Here is a 20180-nt window from a genome sequence, read left to right as displayed (position 1 = left end):
TTGTAAAGCAGAAAATGGGCTAAATTTCTACTTTAGTAGTCCAACATTGTTGTTACAATGCAACATTACATTATATAAAAATACAATAAATTATATAATAAATATATATAATTATTATGTAATATATAATAATGTAATGTAATGAATAAGTAAATTTAAACTTCAGACTCCAGACTCAAGGTTTGTCCATTAAGCATTTTGTCCATCAGTGACCTTGAGTATATAGACCTATTGATTTGATGTTCTCATCTTTCACTGCTTCCCCCCCCCCATAGGGACAGTCTCAAGTCCCCAGTGCCACTAGGAACTAAGTAAAAATCAATATGCTTTTATACATGTAGAAGCAACACTTAGTGCACATCCATAAGGAATTCATACCATCCATTCTCTTCCCCACAAACAAACCATTGTTTATACTCCCTAATCATTTTCTCTAGTTGTAAATGCCTTCGTCCCATCAATGAGCATTAAACATGCGTGGGTGTTGTTTCACCACACACAGAGGGAAAAATACTCCTACTATTTGTTCCTCAGGTGAGACACATCATAGACATTATAACTGACTGTAAACAATCATGCAGATATGGACAGGGTTAAAATGGTCTCTTTTTTGCAACTTTGCAATTATGTCATTTTTTATATGTTCTAAGAAATATTGATGCAGTGGAAGCCAAAAGCAGGTAACACACTGCTTATGTGTTAAGTAAAAGGCACACAAGTAAGTAATTTTGTGGAATGCTAATCACAGAGTGTGTATTGTATGCTGGTCTTTGTTTAAGATGGTGTGCTCACATCTTTTCCAACCTGTGAATGCTCCTTTTTTGCCTAAAGGAATGAACTGAGGATAGAAAAAGAAATCCCACCAACAGTTGAATGCTGCATCCCATCTTCATACCATGTTGTACAGGATGTGCTGGTGGAGGAGGGTCGCTCAATACTGAGCCCGCTACACATCGTCACCATGGCAACCACAGCTGTGCAGTCTCAGCGCATCAGCCTAAGCAAGGCAAAAACAATAACCATAGCGAGCTGTGTTGGGTTATTAGGTCACATTCTGACAGTACAGTGGAGAACAATGTTGTAATCAGGTATATGGAGGGGAAAGGGAATTTATTTAATCTAAAAGAGAGGAAGAAAACACGGAATACTGTATGAAGGTATATTAGCTAATCTCCTTTGTGTATGGAATGGTGCAGAGTGAGTGACAGCTGTGTGAACCGACACCTGGCATCATATCATCCAGAGTAGTCTGCCTCATTCACTTACATCTCTGATCTGAACAAAGACATAGACAAACTTGTTAACCAATGCATTATTGAGCAAATTCATCTTCACTAACCGCTTTATCCTGGCCAGAGTCACGGTGGATCCAAAGCCTGTCCCAGAAAAACTGGGCGTGAGGCGGGGACACACCCTGGATGGGACCCCAGTTCATCGCAGGACACCACACACATATACATACACACACAGACACACACTTAGGGGCAATTTACTGTAGACAATCCACCTTGTGGCATGTTTTTGGGAACTGGGAGGAAAATGGAGAACCCAGAGCAAACCCATACAGACAGTAACCTGAGCTGTGAGGCACCAATATGAAGTGTGAGGGGAAAATAAATGACTGACATCAGCAAGATAGAGAATAATTGCATTTATTACAAGAAGTGCAGTGTTAGACAGTTTACTCTGTAAATGGTTAAAAAAAAGATTGTGTGTAAAATACACAAATTGTTGCATTTAATGTACAACTTAAGACAGAGAAATAAGGCACAGTTTTGGCACTTCCAACAGCAGGTTCTCACCACAAATCACTCTTAAATATTTGTTCATTTAGGGCACATACCTTTCATTGACCCAGAACACATACATAAAAATACTACAAAAAAAAAGTAATCTTCGATGAATGTTTATTTTAATGCAAAATAATAGGACATCTGATATTTCAATATTGTAAATTATGGCTTATATAAGGCTTATATTAGCAGAAAAGAAATGAAAATCTTTGCAGTAAAATATTTTACATATTTACTATGTATATTTTTAATGCTTATTTTGGGTGGACATTACATGGATTGCTGGGAAAAGCAGCTTTAGCTCAAACAGGAAGTGAAGCACTTTATGACTGCATCCCTGCAGGAAGAAAAAAACAGACAAAATTGCATTACTTGTGGTAGTTTGAAACCGACATTTGAATTTCAATTTAAGAATCTTTTAAAAACAGACAGATTATCACAATATGCAAAATTCATCACTGCATTTAGCAATGGGAGAAAACAAAAATCTGCTGCCGGAGTTGCTTATTCACCTATTTTTGTCCTATTACACAGCTGTTTGTATTGGACTAGCTTTATTCTTGGCCGCGGATGGGCGGATCTGTTGCTTATTTTGTTCTGTTTTGGCGGGAAAGGACCAACGCGCCTCCCCTGACATCAGGTACGCGGCTGAGGGATGATGTAACCCACACGGTCACTATGGCAACTGCAGAACGAGGTCATGGCGCCTCCTTATCCTCATCCTCCCCCCACCCCCTCTTTCAGTCTCTCTCCTTCTCGCTATTAACGTGTTGCTATGCAGACTATATCACAGTTCTACATTCGGGAGGAGGTGTGAAGAGCTGTCAAGGTTAAAAGGAAGAGGGGAGAGGAAGGAGGAGGGGCTCTTGGTGACTCCATCCCCTCACATCTTTGAAAGGCATGTTCAAAGACTCCTCCCGTACTCCCCCACATCAAACCTACACACCTCTCACTACTCTGTAGTCAACCCTCTGGTTAGTTTAGTGCTTGATCAGAGTACTAGAGAAGTAAAACCTCATTGCAAGCATATATTATATCAGGATGGAAAATTAAGGCGTGCCATGGAGCAAGCCCTGATGCTACCACTACAGTCACAAGAGGGTGGGGCTGACAGGAAGCATCATACTCATTAAGAAACCAGCTCCAAACACAGTGCTGGCTCACTAAGCCATGATGCAACTCCAGTGTCCGCTAATCCAATAACAAGCCAATGAAAAAGGTCTTAACTGGAAGGCTTTGCGCTGGTCATCAACCGTACATGGTTTAGGAAGTGTGTGTTTTATTTCTAACCCACACAGCAGCAAAACAGCAAAGGAACACAATGTTTAGTTTGTATTCAGCATAATCATCATCATAAGACAAACCAGCCACTCTCTTTTCCAGACACTCATTCATATTCTGCTCCCATGTCAGATGGCACTTGGGTTCACACAGCTTCATAGATGTCTGGCTCACACATACTGAGCTACTGATAGATGGAGTGCATTTTAGATCTAGGCCTATGCTGCTAAGAATATATCACAGCATGGGCATCACTCTTCAAGCGCAAGTGCCTGAAAAATAAAAAGACGACGCCGACTTTCAACAACACACAGCTAATAAACAGCAAAGCCACTGCACTTTTACTGTTTTAACGGAAACACACTAAGAGTAGTGGCTAGTTAAGTTTGCTGACCTACTTCTTAGCTCACAGTTTACACTTTGAACACAGAGATGGGGACTGGTTGTAAGCAAAATTCACAACTGTATGAATTCAGTCAGTAAAACATCTTGAAAGCAGTTATTAACATATCTTGACCTTTTAGAAGGCCTTATGTGATGTTTTTAATTCCCCTCACGAAATGGTCTATCCATTTGAAATCAAAGCATAACTGGTTGATTATGCTGGTTATTAATCAGATGCAAAAGCCCTTCCTGATTCCTAAAGTACTAACCAATTGGTGAGTTTTCTTGGCCTTGTCTACCTATACTATAGGTATGTAACCAGATATGAATACATCATTCAGCTTGAACAGATAATGTCTTCTGAACAGATACAAAACAGATACAAATACAGATATGAATAGGGGGTGTACTATTTTTTTTTTTTTTTTTGAAAGCTTGCCATGGCATCATGAGACTACAATTGTGCATCGGGAAGACGCAACAAAAAAGTCACGTGAGAAAGAGATTTTTAGTTTCATGCAGGCAAGTGGTCAGATATGAAGCTTGTGAAACAAAAGAATGAACACCATCATTAACATGGATGTGAATGATGCATTTACAGTGTTTGTGCACTCATCCTTAGTAACTTCCTGGGCAGGGTCACAGTGGTTTATATTAAGCTACTAGGTTGTTTAGGCCTATACTGTGGGAAATAGAGTTTAAATTTGTTAGAAACTGTGCCAGCGGGATTAAAGGAAAACAAAAAACAAACACAAAAAGCCCTTTCTGGTTGAAGTCACACCTACTTTGGGATTAAATCTGAATACATATACAGATAGAGACAGTGGCACGGCATTACAACCGTACCACAGAGCACAGAAAATTCCCTTATTTGAAGATTTTAACCCGTTTTAATTATTCTGTCAGAACTAACAATAAAAAGAGTCAATTACTACAACTTACAACAAGCCTTATTATTTAGTGAAAATAATCAAGAACTAAAAACTGGAGACTTGTAGAAATACTTAGTTCACAGAAATCCTCAGGTCTCCTCTGAAATCATAGCAGATCCTAATGGTTTCTGTCTCCTAACTTTACAGCAAAGTGAATAAATAGCCACATATTGAGTATAACTGAGGAGCCAGTTGTCTAATGTAATCTAATGTCATTTCACAGACATGGGCAGAGTTCGAAACACAGAAGCAGGGAATGTCCACAACTAGACGAGCTCACAGAATAGTCAAGGTGGCTTTTTGACTCCTGTATTAATGAATTAAACAAACAGCCTTATGGGGGTCAAGTAAGGCACAGCCAGATGACCAAAAAACAAAACAAAAAAAAAAAAAAACCAGAGCCATTTGCATGGTGCGGACACCCCATCATGCTCCAGGAGAGGATTAGTGCCATATGGTCAGAGACAGCAGCACAGCCGTGGGTAAATAACATGTTTTCATTCAGTTACCCAGACAAAACAAACCACCCAGCTTGAGCAGGAGAGGTTACACATTGGCATTTGGAGGAATTCTTCAATCTTGTTTGGAATTAAGTACTGATATCTGATCTCATCTGCCAACTGTCACATATTGCAGAACAGACCTACCTGGCAGATGCAGGATAAGAAGGAGGCTGAAGTGTGTGTAGAATTAGAAATATAAACACTGAGCTAAGAGACATAAGGGGAATTCTCAAGCCTGAGCTGCCACTTATCTGCACTTTGAAAATTACTGATTGATAATAGAGGCCAAATATTACACTTTGTTTGAAGGCAAAAGAGCAAAAGCACACATATAGAAATGAAATAATTGTTTCAGCTTACCGAGCAAAAGGAATGTATGAGATGCTGTACCTAAAACACAAGAAAAGAAGGTATGTAGGTTGATGCATTTTCTTCAATTTGACATTAAGTGAAAGATATTCAACACATCGCTTTCCTGCTCACTATAACTCAGCACAAATAAACTGAGATAGAGATAACTGATAATAAGAAACAATTCATTACATTATCACTGATTAATTATCACATGATAACACTGTGCTTAGTGGTTCATAATCTGTTGAAGGCTTTCAAATAAATGGGACGACTTAAAGAACTAGGCTTAATTCAAATACACCCAAAACAAGGCAAGTCAAAACCCCATCACTACAGGCCTAATGCAGGGCTTCTCAAACTTTTTGCAACCAGAGATTCCTTCCATAATAAAATAATATCCAAGGACCCATTTATGATCACAGCACGGACTGAATCTTAAGAACATATAACACAAACTACTGAAACGTCAGGCACAAATATAAGTTAATAACATTGTTTTAATTTATTCAAGCCAGTAGAGATTTGAAACCCTGTATATAATATTACAGTGCTTCCTGGTTGTATTAAAATTGTAGTTACATTAAAGTTAACATTATTTACACCTTTAAATACATGTTTAGGTATTTAGTTTTATATTTTATTTTGAACTGACCAGTCAATTAGGTTTACAACTATGATAATAATAAACATAAAAATTAAAAATACAAAAGCGCACAATCTTTCAACAGAAGACGTTTAAAGGGACTATGAACTGGTTAAATATTTACAAAGAATTGTTCAAGTTACATCTAACGCAATGCATGCTAGATAGTATATTAACAGATTGTGATATCCAGGCATGTATGGAATCTCATTGCCACACATGAGCAACTCGAGGCTTGCACCCTACTTCCTATGCTAAGGAATACTCAATATTAGAAATGGCATATCTGTGTGTGAGTGTGAGGTTTGTGTTGGCACAAGTATGTGTGTGTGCGCAACGAGCAGTTGCCAGGGTGACAGCACTTGTCTGCTAGCCTGATATGACTCAGGATGTGGAGGAAGAGAACGTATCATCAGTGATGATGACAGTTACACTGGCAATAAAGTCTGGGCCAGTGACGTGTGTAAAGGCCCCCACACACGCATGCTGAGGGTGAGGAATGCAAATAAAGTTAGTCATTTGTCTCTCATGCTCCAGCAGTCTGTGGTGTGACTGTAGCCAGCAGAAAGGGTCAGGACATGTCAACAGAGATTAGCTTTATTCCCCAGCCTAACAGAAGCTTAGCTTAGCTAGGGACAGTTTATTAGCCCTCTCTCTCTCTCTTTTTTTTCCCCCAAATTAATAATGACAAAAGGAAAGCTCTGTGTGGACAAAGAGGAAAATGAGGACAATCCTTAACCCAGTCTACTGTGCAGAAAGATTCTCACCTACGTTAGCCCTACAATCAAACGATCAATCAACAGCAGCAGCAGCAGTGCCATTAGCCAGTGAACACGTGCTTTCAAACATTTATGTAAGATTTGTTTTAATTGGCACCCATGGTAAACTGTAGATTTGGAGACTTGGTGACCCCAAAATGCTATCATCTTCTGCAAACCGTGATCCTTGGAGAATTTTCTGCCTCTTTAACCACCCTTTTCACTGTGAACTTTTCCATGCAGGTTCATCACAGCTCCGGTTGAAACTTTTAAACTTCTTTATTATATCCTTAACAGTGGATATGGTTATTTTCAGGCATGTAGCTATTATTTTTATAGCCATTGTCTGATTTACAATGTTCAGAAGCATTTTTGTCTCATTTCATTTGTGCATTTTCCTAATCTTCCTCATGTTGATGAATGAGTAAGGGAATTTGGCCTTTGTGTCACATCATATTTATACTCCAGTGAAACAAAAAGTGAACACTCAAGAGTTCTTAAATCCTCAGGTGAACTTTAAAAAAATAAAATATTCTGTATTTTAGAATAAATTTAGAATAAAAGTTAGATTTCTCTAACCTTTATCATTTTCATTGTGGGATTAAGCTAATTACACATAAAGACATTTTTCATCTTTCATCTTTACCCAGGGTGCCAATAATTCTGATTTATTCTGGTACAACTACACCATTGCTGAACTTCATGGTTTAAAAGCAAATGAAGTGCTTTTTTGTGGATATTGTGGTTTGTAATAGGCAGCACCAGTCTAATCAGTTATTTATGTGTATTTATGCTGGTTTGGACTTTACTCTGCCTATCCTATCCCTCACCTTGGATATTTTTAGTTCTGTTTGCTTGATTTCCTGTTGCCTGTTTGAACAGCATGCAGTTAATAGCAACATGCCTGGCTTAATTAAAACTAAATCAGGCACAGTTAGCCACAGGAGCTCACAGATGGCAGTGGTCCAGACAGAAAAGGAAGTCAATGCCAGGTTGATTTCAAGCTGCAGGGCACGCTGTTGCTGAATGTGACTTTACTCCCTAACTGGATAGTCAAGGCTCAGCTGACACACACACACACACACACACACACACACACACACACACACACACACACACACACACACTCTCACACTCTCACACTCTCCTAGGAACTCTCCTGACTTCATGCAGAAGAATACTTACATTTGTAAGTGCTGCAGTGTTAGACCGCATGTGTAATGGAAAAGTTTTCTTAAAGGAATAATCTCAGGAATAATCTCAATCTACCCATTAGGATGGAATGTGCAATTCAACACATTTCCGTGTACTGGGAAAAGACTAATGCTAAATGTTGAAGCTACTAAAAATGTTTGTACATTTCCAAAGAAGCATTTTATTAATTTTTAGTAAAAAATAATTCAATATAATTCAAAGGTTTGGATAACAATCACCACTGTTACTTACCGCTACCACCATGTTACTTACCATGTCATAGCTAAGAATTGTAAAATGCAGAAGATGATAGCCAGTCCCTTTTTATGCCACTATGAGGAAAAAGGCAAAACAATTAAGAGAGAGTGTTTTACAGTTGCAAAGTGTTAATTACAGAATCATGAGATCTAGCGTAACCTTATTAAGTCAACACTGCTGTTAAACTAATGTATTACACAAAGCTGCTTACCCAAAAGACTGAGCATAAGGTCAGGACAAGGCACAGCTGGAGAGAAAATAAATAAATCATGTAATGCTTTACAGAACAGAACAAAACAGTGTTTAACAGCTAACATCTATTAAAGAATCCCTGAACTCAAAAATGTGAAAGAGGTTAATACTTCTTGAATGACGGATTCTGATTGTACTGATTGGTGTTTGGGTCAAATTAGTTAACACAGATCAAAAAGTCATTTTTTTAAAAAATCATCATTCAGAGAGTGTTACATATGAGCTCACCTTCTTTTGTTACTAAATAAGCTCCATGGCTTTAGATCAGTCATGTCCCAGAATACACTATGACCCAGTACATGGAAATATGTTTACTCATAAGCTAGCTTGCTAACTTAGCTAATGTTAGTAATGAACAAAACAGCTTTGATTTATATGGTATATTAAAGCAATTAACCACAAGAGGGCGGGTTAGTGTTTTTTTTTTTTTGCTGCATTTAACTTACCTCAGAAGTAGAAATTAGAAACTTAGAATTACATAATGTTCTACTAAATGATGTTTTCATTTTCCACGCATTCAGGAGTAAGGTGGGGGGGAAAAACAGGGGTGCCTCCAAGTTGATCTTTTGTTTGCAACACACTAGCCAGCCAACTGTCATAAGTGATGTATATTTAGCTCTGCAAAACAGTGAACTGTATAGTCAGTGTTATAGATTTAACAAGCTAATATGTCTGTATGTTGTTTGATCTAAAGCAAATACTTGTACATACATCCTGACCCATTTAAAGGTAAGTTTACTTTGTTTACTGCTGATGCTGTGAACAGCCATGTTGATTTGACATCACTTGCTGAATTCGGGGTTGAGGAGACCACCCCAAGTTCCTGTGTAGGACTTCTACATTTCCATTTCTACAATCCATTAGAATTGAGGGGGTGTTTTCCTAGTCGGAAGCTGGAAGTTATGAGTTACAACCTTTAGTCAAATGCAGCAATTATCAGAGGCAAGGGTGCTCTTTAAGTAAGACGCTAAGCCGAGTGCCTAAAACCCCTGTACCAGTGATAATCATTCTAACACACACCCGCTCATGGTTTAATGCTTTTATAAGATAATGACAAATAAAATATGGAAAAAATAAAATCCAGAGTTAAAATCAACAACTACATTCAATATTAATAATATTCACAATAAACAATTCTTCTGCTCTGGACAGAACCTGACACATCAGTACAAAATGTGGATTCACAAAGGATTTCACAATGGCTTCGAATGTGGTTCAGCCAATCAGATTGTAGAACCAAAACTGTCCATTTTATAATTTGCATTTTTGACAGCACACAAAAAAAAAAGCCACTGAGAATATGACTATATAAATCAAGTATTTGATACTGAAATCCCATTTGTGTCTTCTTGTGACAAATGCAAGGTATTATTAGCAGTTAACTAGGTTTTGGGATGGACACAGATTTCCAGTGAATAGATCCTGGCATTTCTTATTGACGATGAAGGTGCAGAGCTGTACTTAGAAGTGTCTTGGACACTTCCTAGAGTAACAATTACCATTATACAAAGTATTTACTATAACGTCAAGTAGAACTGTTTAACTGTGTATGCAAAATAATAGTTTGAACACAGAAATAAATGAACAGGGATGCAACACAGTTCAGCTTTGCCTTCACTGCATTTCTGCAGCACTGCACAGAACATCTGAAAGCTCTTTAGGGTTTAACCAGTTTTAATATTTTCATCTTCCTTCACTAGTTTTTGCCAGCTCCTGAACTGTAGAATTGCGTGTAAAGAGTAGATATATAAGAGCGGTCTTAACTCAGTCTGATTATACTGAATGCTAAGCCTTTACTGGGGATTAAATGACTGGGCCTTTGGTGTCAAGTTGGTTCAAGGTCGTGACTTCATGCCTTCTCAACTCTTTCTCTCCCAGGCTCATAGTGCAGCGGTGTGAAAATGTATTCTGGGTCAAAGCGCTACAGATGTTAGTGCTTTGCAGAGGCATCGTGAGGTGTGAGCTAGAAAAACACTTCAGCAGTGCAGTTAAACACATACTAGGCAGCCAGTAGCTTCAGGCTTACCAGCATGACACAGGTGGCTATGAGTCTTGTCGGCTCAAACATGCGCTTCAGCTGTTTCAGTGGGCCCATCAGGAAACAGGTACTGGAGGAAGCAGATACAGGGAAAATTGTACATGTCCTGATGTTAAATACAAGCTGATGGCATGATAATATATAAAGAGATCAGGTATACAAACAGATATATGACAAAGGAAATACCAAAATAAAGTAGGGTGTTGGACCACCACGAGCCACCAGAACAGCGTCAATGCATCCTGACACAGATTCTACAACTCTCTGTACTGGAGGGATGAGCACTATTCTACCAAAAGATATTCATTCAGCTGGTGTTTTGATGATCTGCAATCTGGTTAGCACATGATTTACATTATTTCTTTCACCCTGAGCCTTTGTGCTGTGTGGATGGGGCGGAGTCATCCTGGAAGAGACCACTCCCATCAGGATAGAAATGTTTCAGCAACAGTTGCTCTCCTGTTTTTCCCCTCTGATATCACACTAGGGCATTAACATCACTGTTTGAAGGCCCGCTTCTGAGGACAACTCCCAAACTTATTTACTGAAGTCTTTTCCACATTCCAGATTTAAATGAAGATAGTCACTGTGCATACTGAAACATGAGCCAGCTGAGCCTTTGTGCCTGAAGTTCATGCCCCAATTATGAACCCTCACTTAGATCTGCCCCTCTTGCCACCTTGGTCAGAAATGGAGGTCAACTGGGGCTGCTCAGCACAGAGTATGGCAGGATGTTATTGCTTAATTGTATCAATCACCTGTCTAGGAGCATCCGCACTTAGGTTTGTCCACTTAATTTATACAGGGGTTTTCCTTTAACACCTATCTGCATGAGTAAATTAAATAGATAGAATTTACAAATTTATTATAATTTTTAAATACCAAACATATATTTCTAACATGGATTTTGAGGCTCCTAGCTCACAATCCATTTGAGTGTTATGGGTGATGGAGGTAAACTGCACCAGGAATTGTAATTCAATATTAGACAAATCAGATTAAAGAACATCACTGAGATTTCTTCTTCTCCTTTTCTCTCTCCTGACGTGACCAGGAACAGTACGAGTCGAGTCCCCTGAGGGCTGAGGATCTCCAAAGTGTGTTACTCAAGCAGACTAACTGAGACATATATTAGATTAGTGAAGGTCTAATGCATGAGCAGCAGTCAGGTCACATGCATCGCACTAAGGAGCAAACGTCTACACCACCAGACCTAAGACGTCATCTTTGACCTCTGAGAAGACAAGATTAAGCGCACTATTCCTTTACAAGAAAAAAAATAAAAAAATTGCTCATGTGAAACGTACAGGCAAAAACAAACAGAAAGACAGCATAGAAGATAATGCTGTGCTATTAGGCTAAGGAATGGAGCAGAATGTCTAGCATGTTTTAATTATTGTTCAGTGAAATACTTCCTGTATTTATCTTTCTGGCAGGACATGTCTCAGCAAACATCACGTCTGCATATTAATAACCTGACACGTTTACTCACTGCTTCTATGGCTGTAACTGGAAAGTTTACATGCACACTTTCTTTCTTCATATTCTAGGAAAAAGACGTTGTGTGTATACATATACACACACACACACACACACGCACATATAAATATTTCTATTGTGTACATCTTAACGAAGCTTTTTCCCCCAGCACCTGGTAGTTACTGTAAAACCCCGTATATGTTAGAGCTTGACCACCCTATTTGAACATGTCTGCTCTGACCGGTGCAGGAAAGCAAATAGTATTTTAATCACTTTCTAATGATCATTCCCATTAAAATTATTTGTAAAGGTTTAGATTTGGGGGGGTGAAAATCACAGAAAATTCATCATTCCAAATTCATATGTGGATGTGCTCATCTGCCACTTATATTTGAGAAAAAAAGATTTTCCTGGTGTATTTTTGAGTGACGTTAAAATGTGGCGCACCTACACAGCATGGATAGGCTGAAGGTTGGGAGGTCTGACATGGCGAATACACTGAGATGTCAAACAGATTACATACTGCCTCGATTGTTAGTCACTTTGGATAAAAGCATTTGCCAAATGAATAAATGTAAATCTAACTGTAAATATCTTATCTTATACCTGCACTCTCAAAAATAAAGTTCATAAACTGTACCTTGATGCTAGAGTAGTACCCTAAAGTACCTTTAAGTACTCTTTGGTACCTTTAGTATGTATCTTTTTCAGGGAAAGCTTCATACAGTGTGGAACTGTGGTCCAATTATGTAGCTTAAAGCATTTTAAACCTACATTATATATACACCTATATTCACCTATTCAGATGTAAGATAAATGCTGGAGATACAAATAATGTACCCCAGCACTGTGGATAAATACAGTTTAGTACAAGTTTTTTTCAGAGAGTGCTATCAGCAACAAGCAAGGTGCAGGGAGTATGAATGCCAGGGAAATTCTGGGGCATTTTCATGCATTCTGAATCCAGTTAATGATTAGGCCTCTTCCTGGTTCCTGCATAACTGATTGTGAAGTGCTGTCACAACAGACTGGTGCAGCTTTCCAGCTTGGGCCACATATACAACCAGTGCTGTATGGGAATATGACAGAAAAGACACAATGTTTGCACTCATGCCTTAAAAAGAATTCAGATGAGCTGAGGGACTAACAAACTCAATTGGGATCGTATCTCTTTCAAATGCTAATTAGGGGCAGTCACACTTTATTTAATGTCTCTTTTTATGACTGCCGGTAAAGAGCAAGGTGACACAAGACACTGGAACCAAACAGGCTCCCTCAAAGAGGAAAATCTGGCCGCTATAGCGAGAAGATCAGGGCTAGAGCTATGATCCAGTGGTGACTAGATAAAACCAGACAGACCTGACTATGTGGTGCTGAACAGAACTAATGGCCCAGATCTCATGGCAACCCAAAAACATTAGCAGATAAAAGAAAAAAAAACAAAACAAAAAAAAACTACAATGCATGCAAGCTCTCAACTGGAAGCCTGTGTCTTAATTTTCACACAACCAAGGGGACAATGTCTCGCTCTGCATACATGTGGGTGGGTGATTCTTCTTGCTGATTTCTTGTGAAAGGACACTAACGCCGCATTAATTAATATATTGCATAACTCTGTGGTGTAAGGCTAAAGCCGAAGTAGGATATTCTGTCCACATAGAATTACTAGAAACTATGTGACCAAACAGAAGACATGGTTCTGGGTGAACAGTCCTAGCCATTTTATTTAGGCAAGGTACACAGCCTAAATCTCAGAAACACAAGACACATGTGACAGAATTCTGAACAGGGGCTACTACGGGCCTTATAAAGAAATGCAGGTGTTTGAGGGCAGAGATCACATCCTACCGAGTCGCTTGCATTAAAGGACAGTGTTTCCATGGAGAGGAGCTTGGCATACTTTCGGACATTTGCGTAACAGTAACAAACCAAGTGGATAAACAACAGACTGTCAATGAAATGACAGACAGAAGCACGTGGGATTAGTCATGTAAAGGCTGTGCATTAATGATTAAAGCCTCTATCAGTAATTGCCAAGACAGCCGCCATGAGGCAAGCTTCATTTCTACAAGCAAATGAAATCTGCTAATGCTATGGAGCTCTGTCTTGCGGTGGTGGTGTTGCTATTCAAAAGTCTCTTGAGACATTAATGGGTTAGAAGAGAGAAATTCAGAGTAAGCCCAACTTGGGACAGAAGGATAAAGTCAGAAAAATTATACTCAGTGTTTTTAAGATATCTTACCTAGCTAGAGCTGCAATGTTTCCTAAGGTGTAAAATACTGCAAACAGCTGCAATCCTTTGGGCAGGAAAAGTAGTGCAGTGCCCTGTTTAGTCCAAAAACAAAATAGTGTTATACAGTAAACACTAGTTACCAATACATGAAAAACAGCGTACAAATAAAACTGTCAAGACAGACTGATTGATTACTGTGATATTACTAATTACTGTGGAATAAAGGCAGTACTTTACTGAACTGATGAACTGATACTGAAATTGGTTAAATCCTGCCACCTAGTGGCACACTAGTTTTATTTTTTAACTGGCAACCCACAACCTAGCTTTATGTTAAGTGGAGCGCCTGCTGTACAAATGTGAACAAGTGGTTATTATAAAAATCATAACATAGTAAAATTAATTTATTAATATGAATCTATCATTTTAAATTTACTGCCAGAGTTGTGCTGTTTGAGACTTTGAGACTTCAATAGTGTCACTGTAATCAAAAAAAAAAAAAAAAGAAAAAAAAGTCTGCCTAATTATGGGAAAATGCACTTCCCTTACAGGAAACCGGGAGCTGATGGACAGTCTTGCATGTTCTTGTTAGAGCACACACAGCAGGGTGGTTAACATGGTGTGAACTATCAGCTATCTGTTATCAGCACGCCCACAAACCAAGTGTGTGCTGTGTTCTGGGTGGGGGTGGCTGGGCAACAGCATCAAGACAGACGTTCAAAAGTAAAAACTATTCTTTGGTATAGTACTTTCACAAATCACTTGTCTAGGGCAGAAACTGGAGTGCATGTATATATGGGGTTTTATGGTAACCGCCAGGTGCTTGGGGGGAGAAAGCTGCCGCTGAATCACTGTACATAACACCTTTTTTTCTAGAATAGGAAGAAAGTAAGTGTGCACATAAACTTTTCTATAATTTATATGTCTATATTTTAACTAATAAACTAATAACTGATCAGCTATTTTTCCACCCCAAGCACCTGGATGTTACAGTAAAACCCAGTATATGTGGACACTACTATGACAAGCTTGAACTTGCTGTTTGAAAACGTCTGCACTTTATCATTACCATTAAAATGATTTATAAAGAGTTACATTTATAGACTAATTTATTTTTTCAACCAAAATCTTCTGAAATTTTCTGATTTTCTTGGTCAAAAAATTTTGGTGGCATCTCTAATGAATATAGGTAACTGATGCTGATTATAAACATGTCTAAAGTTAGCTACGAGAAGGGGCAGGGCTTCTAGAGGGTGTCAGTTAATACTGGGGTGTTCAAAACACCTACACAACTGTCAATCATTCCAGATTTATGTCAACTGACTCATCTGACAAAATAAGTGTCTCTTGATATATTTTTGAATGATAATCCACAGCAGAGTACTCTGATGTTAACACGAAGAGCTCCTACCCAGAATGTTACTTCCTGAATGAAATAGCACTTAACCGCTTGTGTTCCTTGAGAGCCTTGAAAGTAATGAACACAGCCTTGAGATAAACTGTTCTGCCCTGTTACACTTTTGGCTCGGCTTCATTAAACTGCGGGCAGCATTTTAAATTTGGTAAATGGTCTTGATTTTTGGTTGTCATTTCTCCTTGTCACTGTGCTATCCCTCATTTGAATCCTTCTTTTTCCTAGCAACTAGAAAACTACTCACAAGGATGGAGCACAGGACTCCGGAGGCGAAGCATATGATGAACCATTTGATCCTTGTGCTGTAACTGAGCGTGGAGGCATCCAGGACCTGAGGGGAACAATGGCAGGATATCACATGGTTCCTTTCATTAGAAGACATGCTGACTGAGACTAAATCAAGTTCTTGTACTTTCGAAAACATTATTACAAACAAAACAGAATCAGTAAAAGGGTCTTTCGTTTTGGCTCAATTCCCAACAACAGTGCACTGTGAAACCGAAAGCCCAGAGGTTCACAGGCAGCTGTAGATCTTTGGTGGGTCATGAACAGCACTGCATTTACTGAACAGACAATCTTGAAATTTCTTTTTCCTTTTCCTAGTGTACCATGTGTATGAGATTCTAATTTGCACACAAATAAAGGTTATGTTGTGCAAGACGTACCAGGCACAGGATAACACAAGATACTACCAGCTTTGCCAGATCAGCCGGGTATTTCAACGTACCAGCAGTAAAGCTGAATTACCAGCTGAGTTTCCTCTGATATGATGAACACAACAAAATATTTTTGCCTCACTGTTTAATTTATCTGCAATGTATACTACTTAATATTAAAATACATTGAAAGTACCCATCATGGGTCTACATTAAACAGTATTAAAAATAAGCTTAATTCCTGTCGTTTAAGCATTAGGTCACATGACTACAGATGCAACACAACTAATTGATTGACTGATTGATAATAATAATCAATAATAATAAAGCAAATGACAGGATTTATAGCTTTATATAAGAAAATATTATCATATCTCACTGTTCAGTATTAAAAAGGTGGACATGCGGAAGGATTCGGCCATGATGTGTGTTCTGGCTCATTTTTTTACTGCCACCTTTTTAGTCTAAGATTAACAGCACTTTGCTCTTATCTGTTAGTGATAGAACACATCATGAGCACAACTGCAATGACACAGGATTGTATCATTGTAACTAGTATCATACAGCATAGACAACACATTCAAATTAAAATGGCAAACACAAACACACCATGCAATGGCAACACTATGAACACCATAATAAGTAAAGGAACATGCACAGCAAGAGTAGCAGGTTTATGTATGTCTACTAACACACAGAGGATTCTGAAATTATCATAATGCGTAATGGATGACAAATTAAAGGGAAAACTGGTGGCTCTGTGGTGTTGTGGGGGTTTGTAGGGTTTAGGTTCACTTGTCCACTTAGAAAAAAGGATCATAGCAAATAAACAATTTTAAAGTAACTGGTCACCTGTCTTTATAAGATCACTGAAAAAATATTTGTGTAGCTGTGTTTGTTCTTGTGCTGGAACCTGTGGAAACTATAGACTTACTGAGGAAAGTATCTCTGCACCCTTCATGGACATTTGTGTTTAAAACCCCAAGAAAACATAAATGTTTGATTGTTTACTAATTGGATTAATGCTGATCTCACGGGCACACAAAGTCTCAGTACTAGATATCTATGTTTATGTCACAGGATTTACTCCCTTTTGGTGTCGACTGCGCAATCATAAAGCTGTGTAAACTTTAGCCTCAGCTAGACTGGTGTTACATATATTCAGCTCCCACTGCTTATATCAAAACTACAAACTCGCTCTGAGCAGCCTAGTGAGTGAAAGCTAACTTGGGGATTATGTTATAATAATAATTCAGATCATACATTTAGAAATGAATGGATATAGATCTGCATGGGTGGCATAGTCAGTTAGGCATCTGAACAGAGGGATGGCAATCAATTGCATTCATTAGAATTAGGCTGATCAGCAAGTTCAGGTGGTTTATAACACCTCTATCTTTTTTTTTTTTTTCATTTAAATGTGTTCGTCAATATTTGACATCATGTTCCTGTGTTGACTGTAAGATTTATAAATGCAAGGATCAGATCAGATAATAATAAGTCAGCTTTTTATCATAAATCAGCTTTCATTGGAGAGTTCATGTTTTCATGAGATGAGTTTTCAAACCACTTAATCCGAAGATCATGACCTTACCTTACAATATCCATCCTCTGAGAGCATGGAGCATTTGGTGGAACAAATATGTAATTAATATGTATATTAATAATCAAATGAGCTATGGAGTTAAATGTAAAACTAACAGAACACAAATTTCTACACATATATATATATAGACACTCAAGGTCGCTGTACAGAGTATGTAACACAAAGTAACACCAATAAACACACACACACCCCTATTGTCATCCATTATTTCTAACTAAACGGGTTTTACTTTTAATTTGACTCGAGTTACAGAACAGTTGGGTGTGTGCATAAGTAAGCATACATGCATTGTTTACAAACTTTTTGCATACAGAGTGATAGCCATACTGTTAAAAGTTCAGAGCTGTATCCCAAAAAACTCCCTACTCCCTACATAAGCGCACCTCATAGGGTATAAAGTAATGACATTTACACACTACGTAGTGTACAATATGTTCAAAAGAGAGTCATTTGAAACTCGGCCTTGAAGTAACTAGCGGAAATACTAATATCCTAATTTTTCGTTTGGATAAAAACAGTTGACAGTTACTCGTACAAAGACAGACTACACAAACTAGCTCAATAAATATTTTAAAAGAGCTGAATGAAAGTAAGAATTAGTTTGCAGGATATATGCTAACTGGCTTAGCCACCATTGACTGGCTCTTTAAAACGATACGCAACAAACAAAACCTCCACTGAGGAAGACATTTGCTGGAAAAGAAAAGGCAGTTTACCTGCGCTGTAAGTCCCAGTTCCTCATTATCTTCTCGGCCATTTAATACCCGCCGAAGCTTGTCCATGGCTGACACTTTTTGTTTGAAATATTATTTTGACACTTCCTCAAACTTCAGACATTGAGATAATAAGGCCGAGGCGTGTCAATGGCCGAACCTCAAATGACACACCACGTCCTATATAGGTCCCCTATCCTGGGTTGGAACCGCAGGCGTCTACACCCTATCTAGTGCACTACATGCGTCGATTTGGGAGCCTCAGTGCTGAACATATGTGTGCTGCTGATTCTGCATATCTGTAAAGGAACAATCCACATGTCTGAGAGAAAAAAAAACATTCAATAACGTTTTGCATGTGTCCAAAAAAAAAAAAATCTTTTCGAAGTATTATATTTACGCCGGGTTTAAGTGGTCATAAACACGTGACCATTGACGTAGCACGCTTAGCTCGACACGTAATCACATGACCGCCTGAGCAGCGTTAGTTTCTGTTCAAGAGCTTGCACCAGACAGAGTTATAATTGACATCTAGTTATGTATTATATGCGTCTTGAGCATGAGGAAGGAGTGTATGGGAAGTGACTCTACTTAAAACTGAAAACCATACTAATCCATACTAAGTGTACAGTTTTGTGGAAGGAAGTTGTGGCTGTGAGATAGTGCTTTGATATCCTGCGAGTTAACTGAAGAAAGAAAAGCTTTAGTGACTATTCTGTACCACAAACTCACTGTACAAATTCACTGCCTATCATGGATTACACACTATATGTCCAAAAGTTTATGGACACCTGATCATCACAGCCGTATGCGCTTTCTGAACATCCCATTCCAGATTTAGTCCCCCTTTTCTATTATAACAGCCTCCACTCTTCAGGGAAGGCTTTCTTGTGGCTGTGGAGATTTACCCATTCAACCGCAAGAGCATTTGTGGGGTAATGGTGCACTGATGTTGAGCATGTGCAGTGTTCAACTGAGGTGCTCAGTTGAACTGAGGTGTTCAACTGAGGTGCAGTGTTCATTGGGTTGGGTGTTCAGGGCTTGTGGCAAATACTTCTGCAAATCAGAATAAGAAAATGAGTTACAAAGACAAGGGGTTCTGGATGCCAAAAATCTATAGACTTTATTGAATCAGACAACAAAGCCGAGATGGTCTGCAGAGCATCTGATTATACAATTCTAAAACAATGATCTCATCGGATGGAGTTTTCTCTTCTTTCTTTTAATCACACTTCTGCCTCTCGCCCCAGTTATTTCACTGTCCCCTTATCTTAGTTTTAACCATGGCGAGAGTTCAGTCAGTTTATGTTTCAAAAACAACATTAGATCACCTTAATCACCTTAAAAACACCATCTACAAGGTCACACCAGTTTGTTCTCAAAGAAATATCCTTGTAGGATCATAGGCCTAAAGTCACCCTTCTAAATGTACTAGAAATGGTACAGTGTAGTATATAAGTGAAGCTCTGAAAGTTAATACAAGAGGTGATTTAAGGTCAGTTTTCAATACTGTTACATAGATACTGACTCACTTTCATGACTTGTAAATACAAGAAGAGGGGTCCCGGAGAACCAGTGGTTAGACTACAGCACTCTCACAACTGTGGATGGGGTTCAATTCCCAGCCAGGGAACCAACCACTGGGGTTGTGTTCAACAGTGCGCTCTCAGTGCTATCCCAAACCCAGAT

The 20180-nt window shown here is 38.6% G+C and overlaps 1 protein-coding gene across 1 annotated transcript; it reads right to left on the bottom strand.

The window, feature by feature from the left end:
• Positions 1 to 1636: 1636 nt before the first annotated feature.
• Positions 1637 to 18671, bottom strand: sft2d1 (SFT2 domain containing 1). Its single transcript, XM_034302974.2, has 8 exons — positions 18495 to 18671; positions 15761 to 15847; positions 14112 to 14194; positions 10379 to 10460; positions 8312 to 8347; positions 8116 to 8174; positions 5254 to 5283; positions 1637 to 2130 (listed from the first exon to the last, which is right to left on the bottom strand). Exons 1-8 carry the CDS (start codon positions 18558 to 18560, stop codon positions 2091 to 2093), a joined length of 483 nt encoding a protein of 160 aa, XP_034158865.1. The 5' UTR covers positions 18561 to 18671; the 3' UTR covers positions 1637 to 2090.
• Between the last annotated feature and the right edge of the window lie 1509 nt (positions 18672 to 20180).

This window comes from Pangasianodon hypophthalmus, chromosome 3 (genome assembly GCF_027358585.1).
Source record: "Pangasianodon hypophthalmus isolate fPanHyp1 chromosome 3, fPanHyp1.pri, whole genome shotgun sequence".
Classification (NCBI taxonomy): Eukaryota; Metazoa; Chordata; class Actinopteri; order Siluriformes; family Pangasiidae; genus Pangasianodon; species Pangasianodon hypophthalmus.
This window is presented reverse-complemented; position numbering and strand designations above follow the sequence as displayed.

What these genes read in the sequence shown, in the direction of transcription:
- sft2d1 (XM_034302974.2), bottom strand. Translation starts at nt 18,560, where the DNA reads ATGGACAAGCTTCGGCGGGTATTAAATGGCCGAGAAGATAATGAGGAA. An exon ending in TAGCCACCTGTGTCATGCTG is followed by an intron (nt 8,348 to 10,378) that starts GTAAGCCTGAAG and finishes TTTTCTCTCCAG; the next exon opens with CTGTGCCTTGTCCTGACCTT. An exon ending in CAATTCTTAGCTATGACATG is followed by an intron (nt 5,284 to 8,115) that starts GTAAGTAACATG and finishes CTTGTGTTTTAG; the next exon opens with GTACAGCATCTCATACATTC.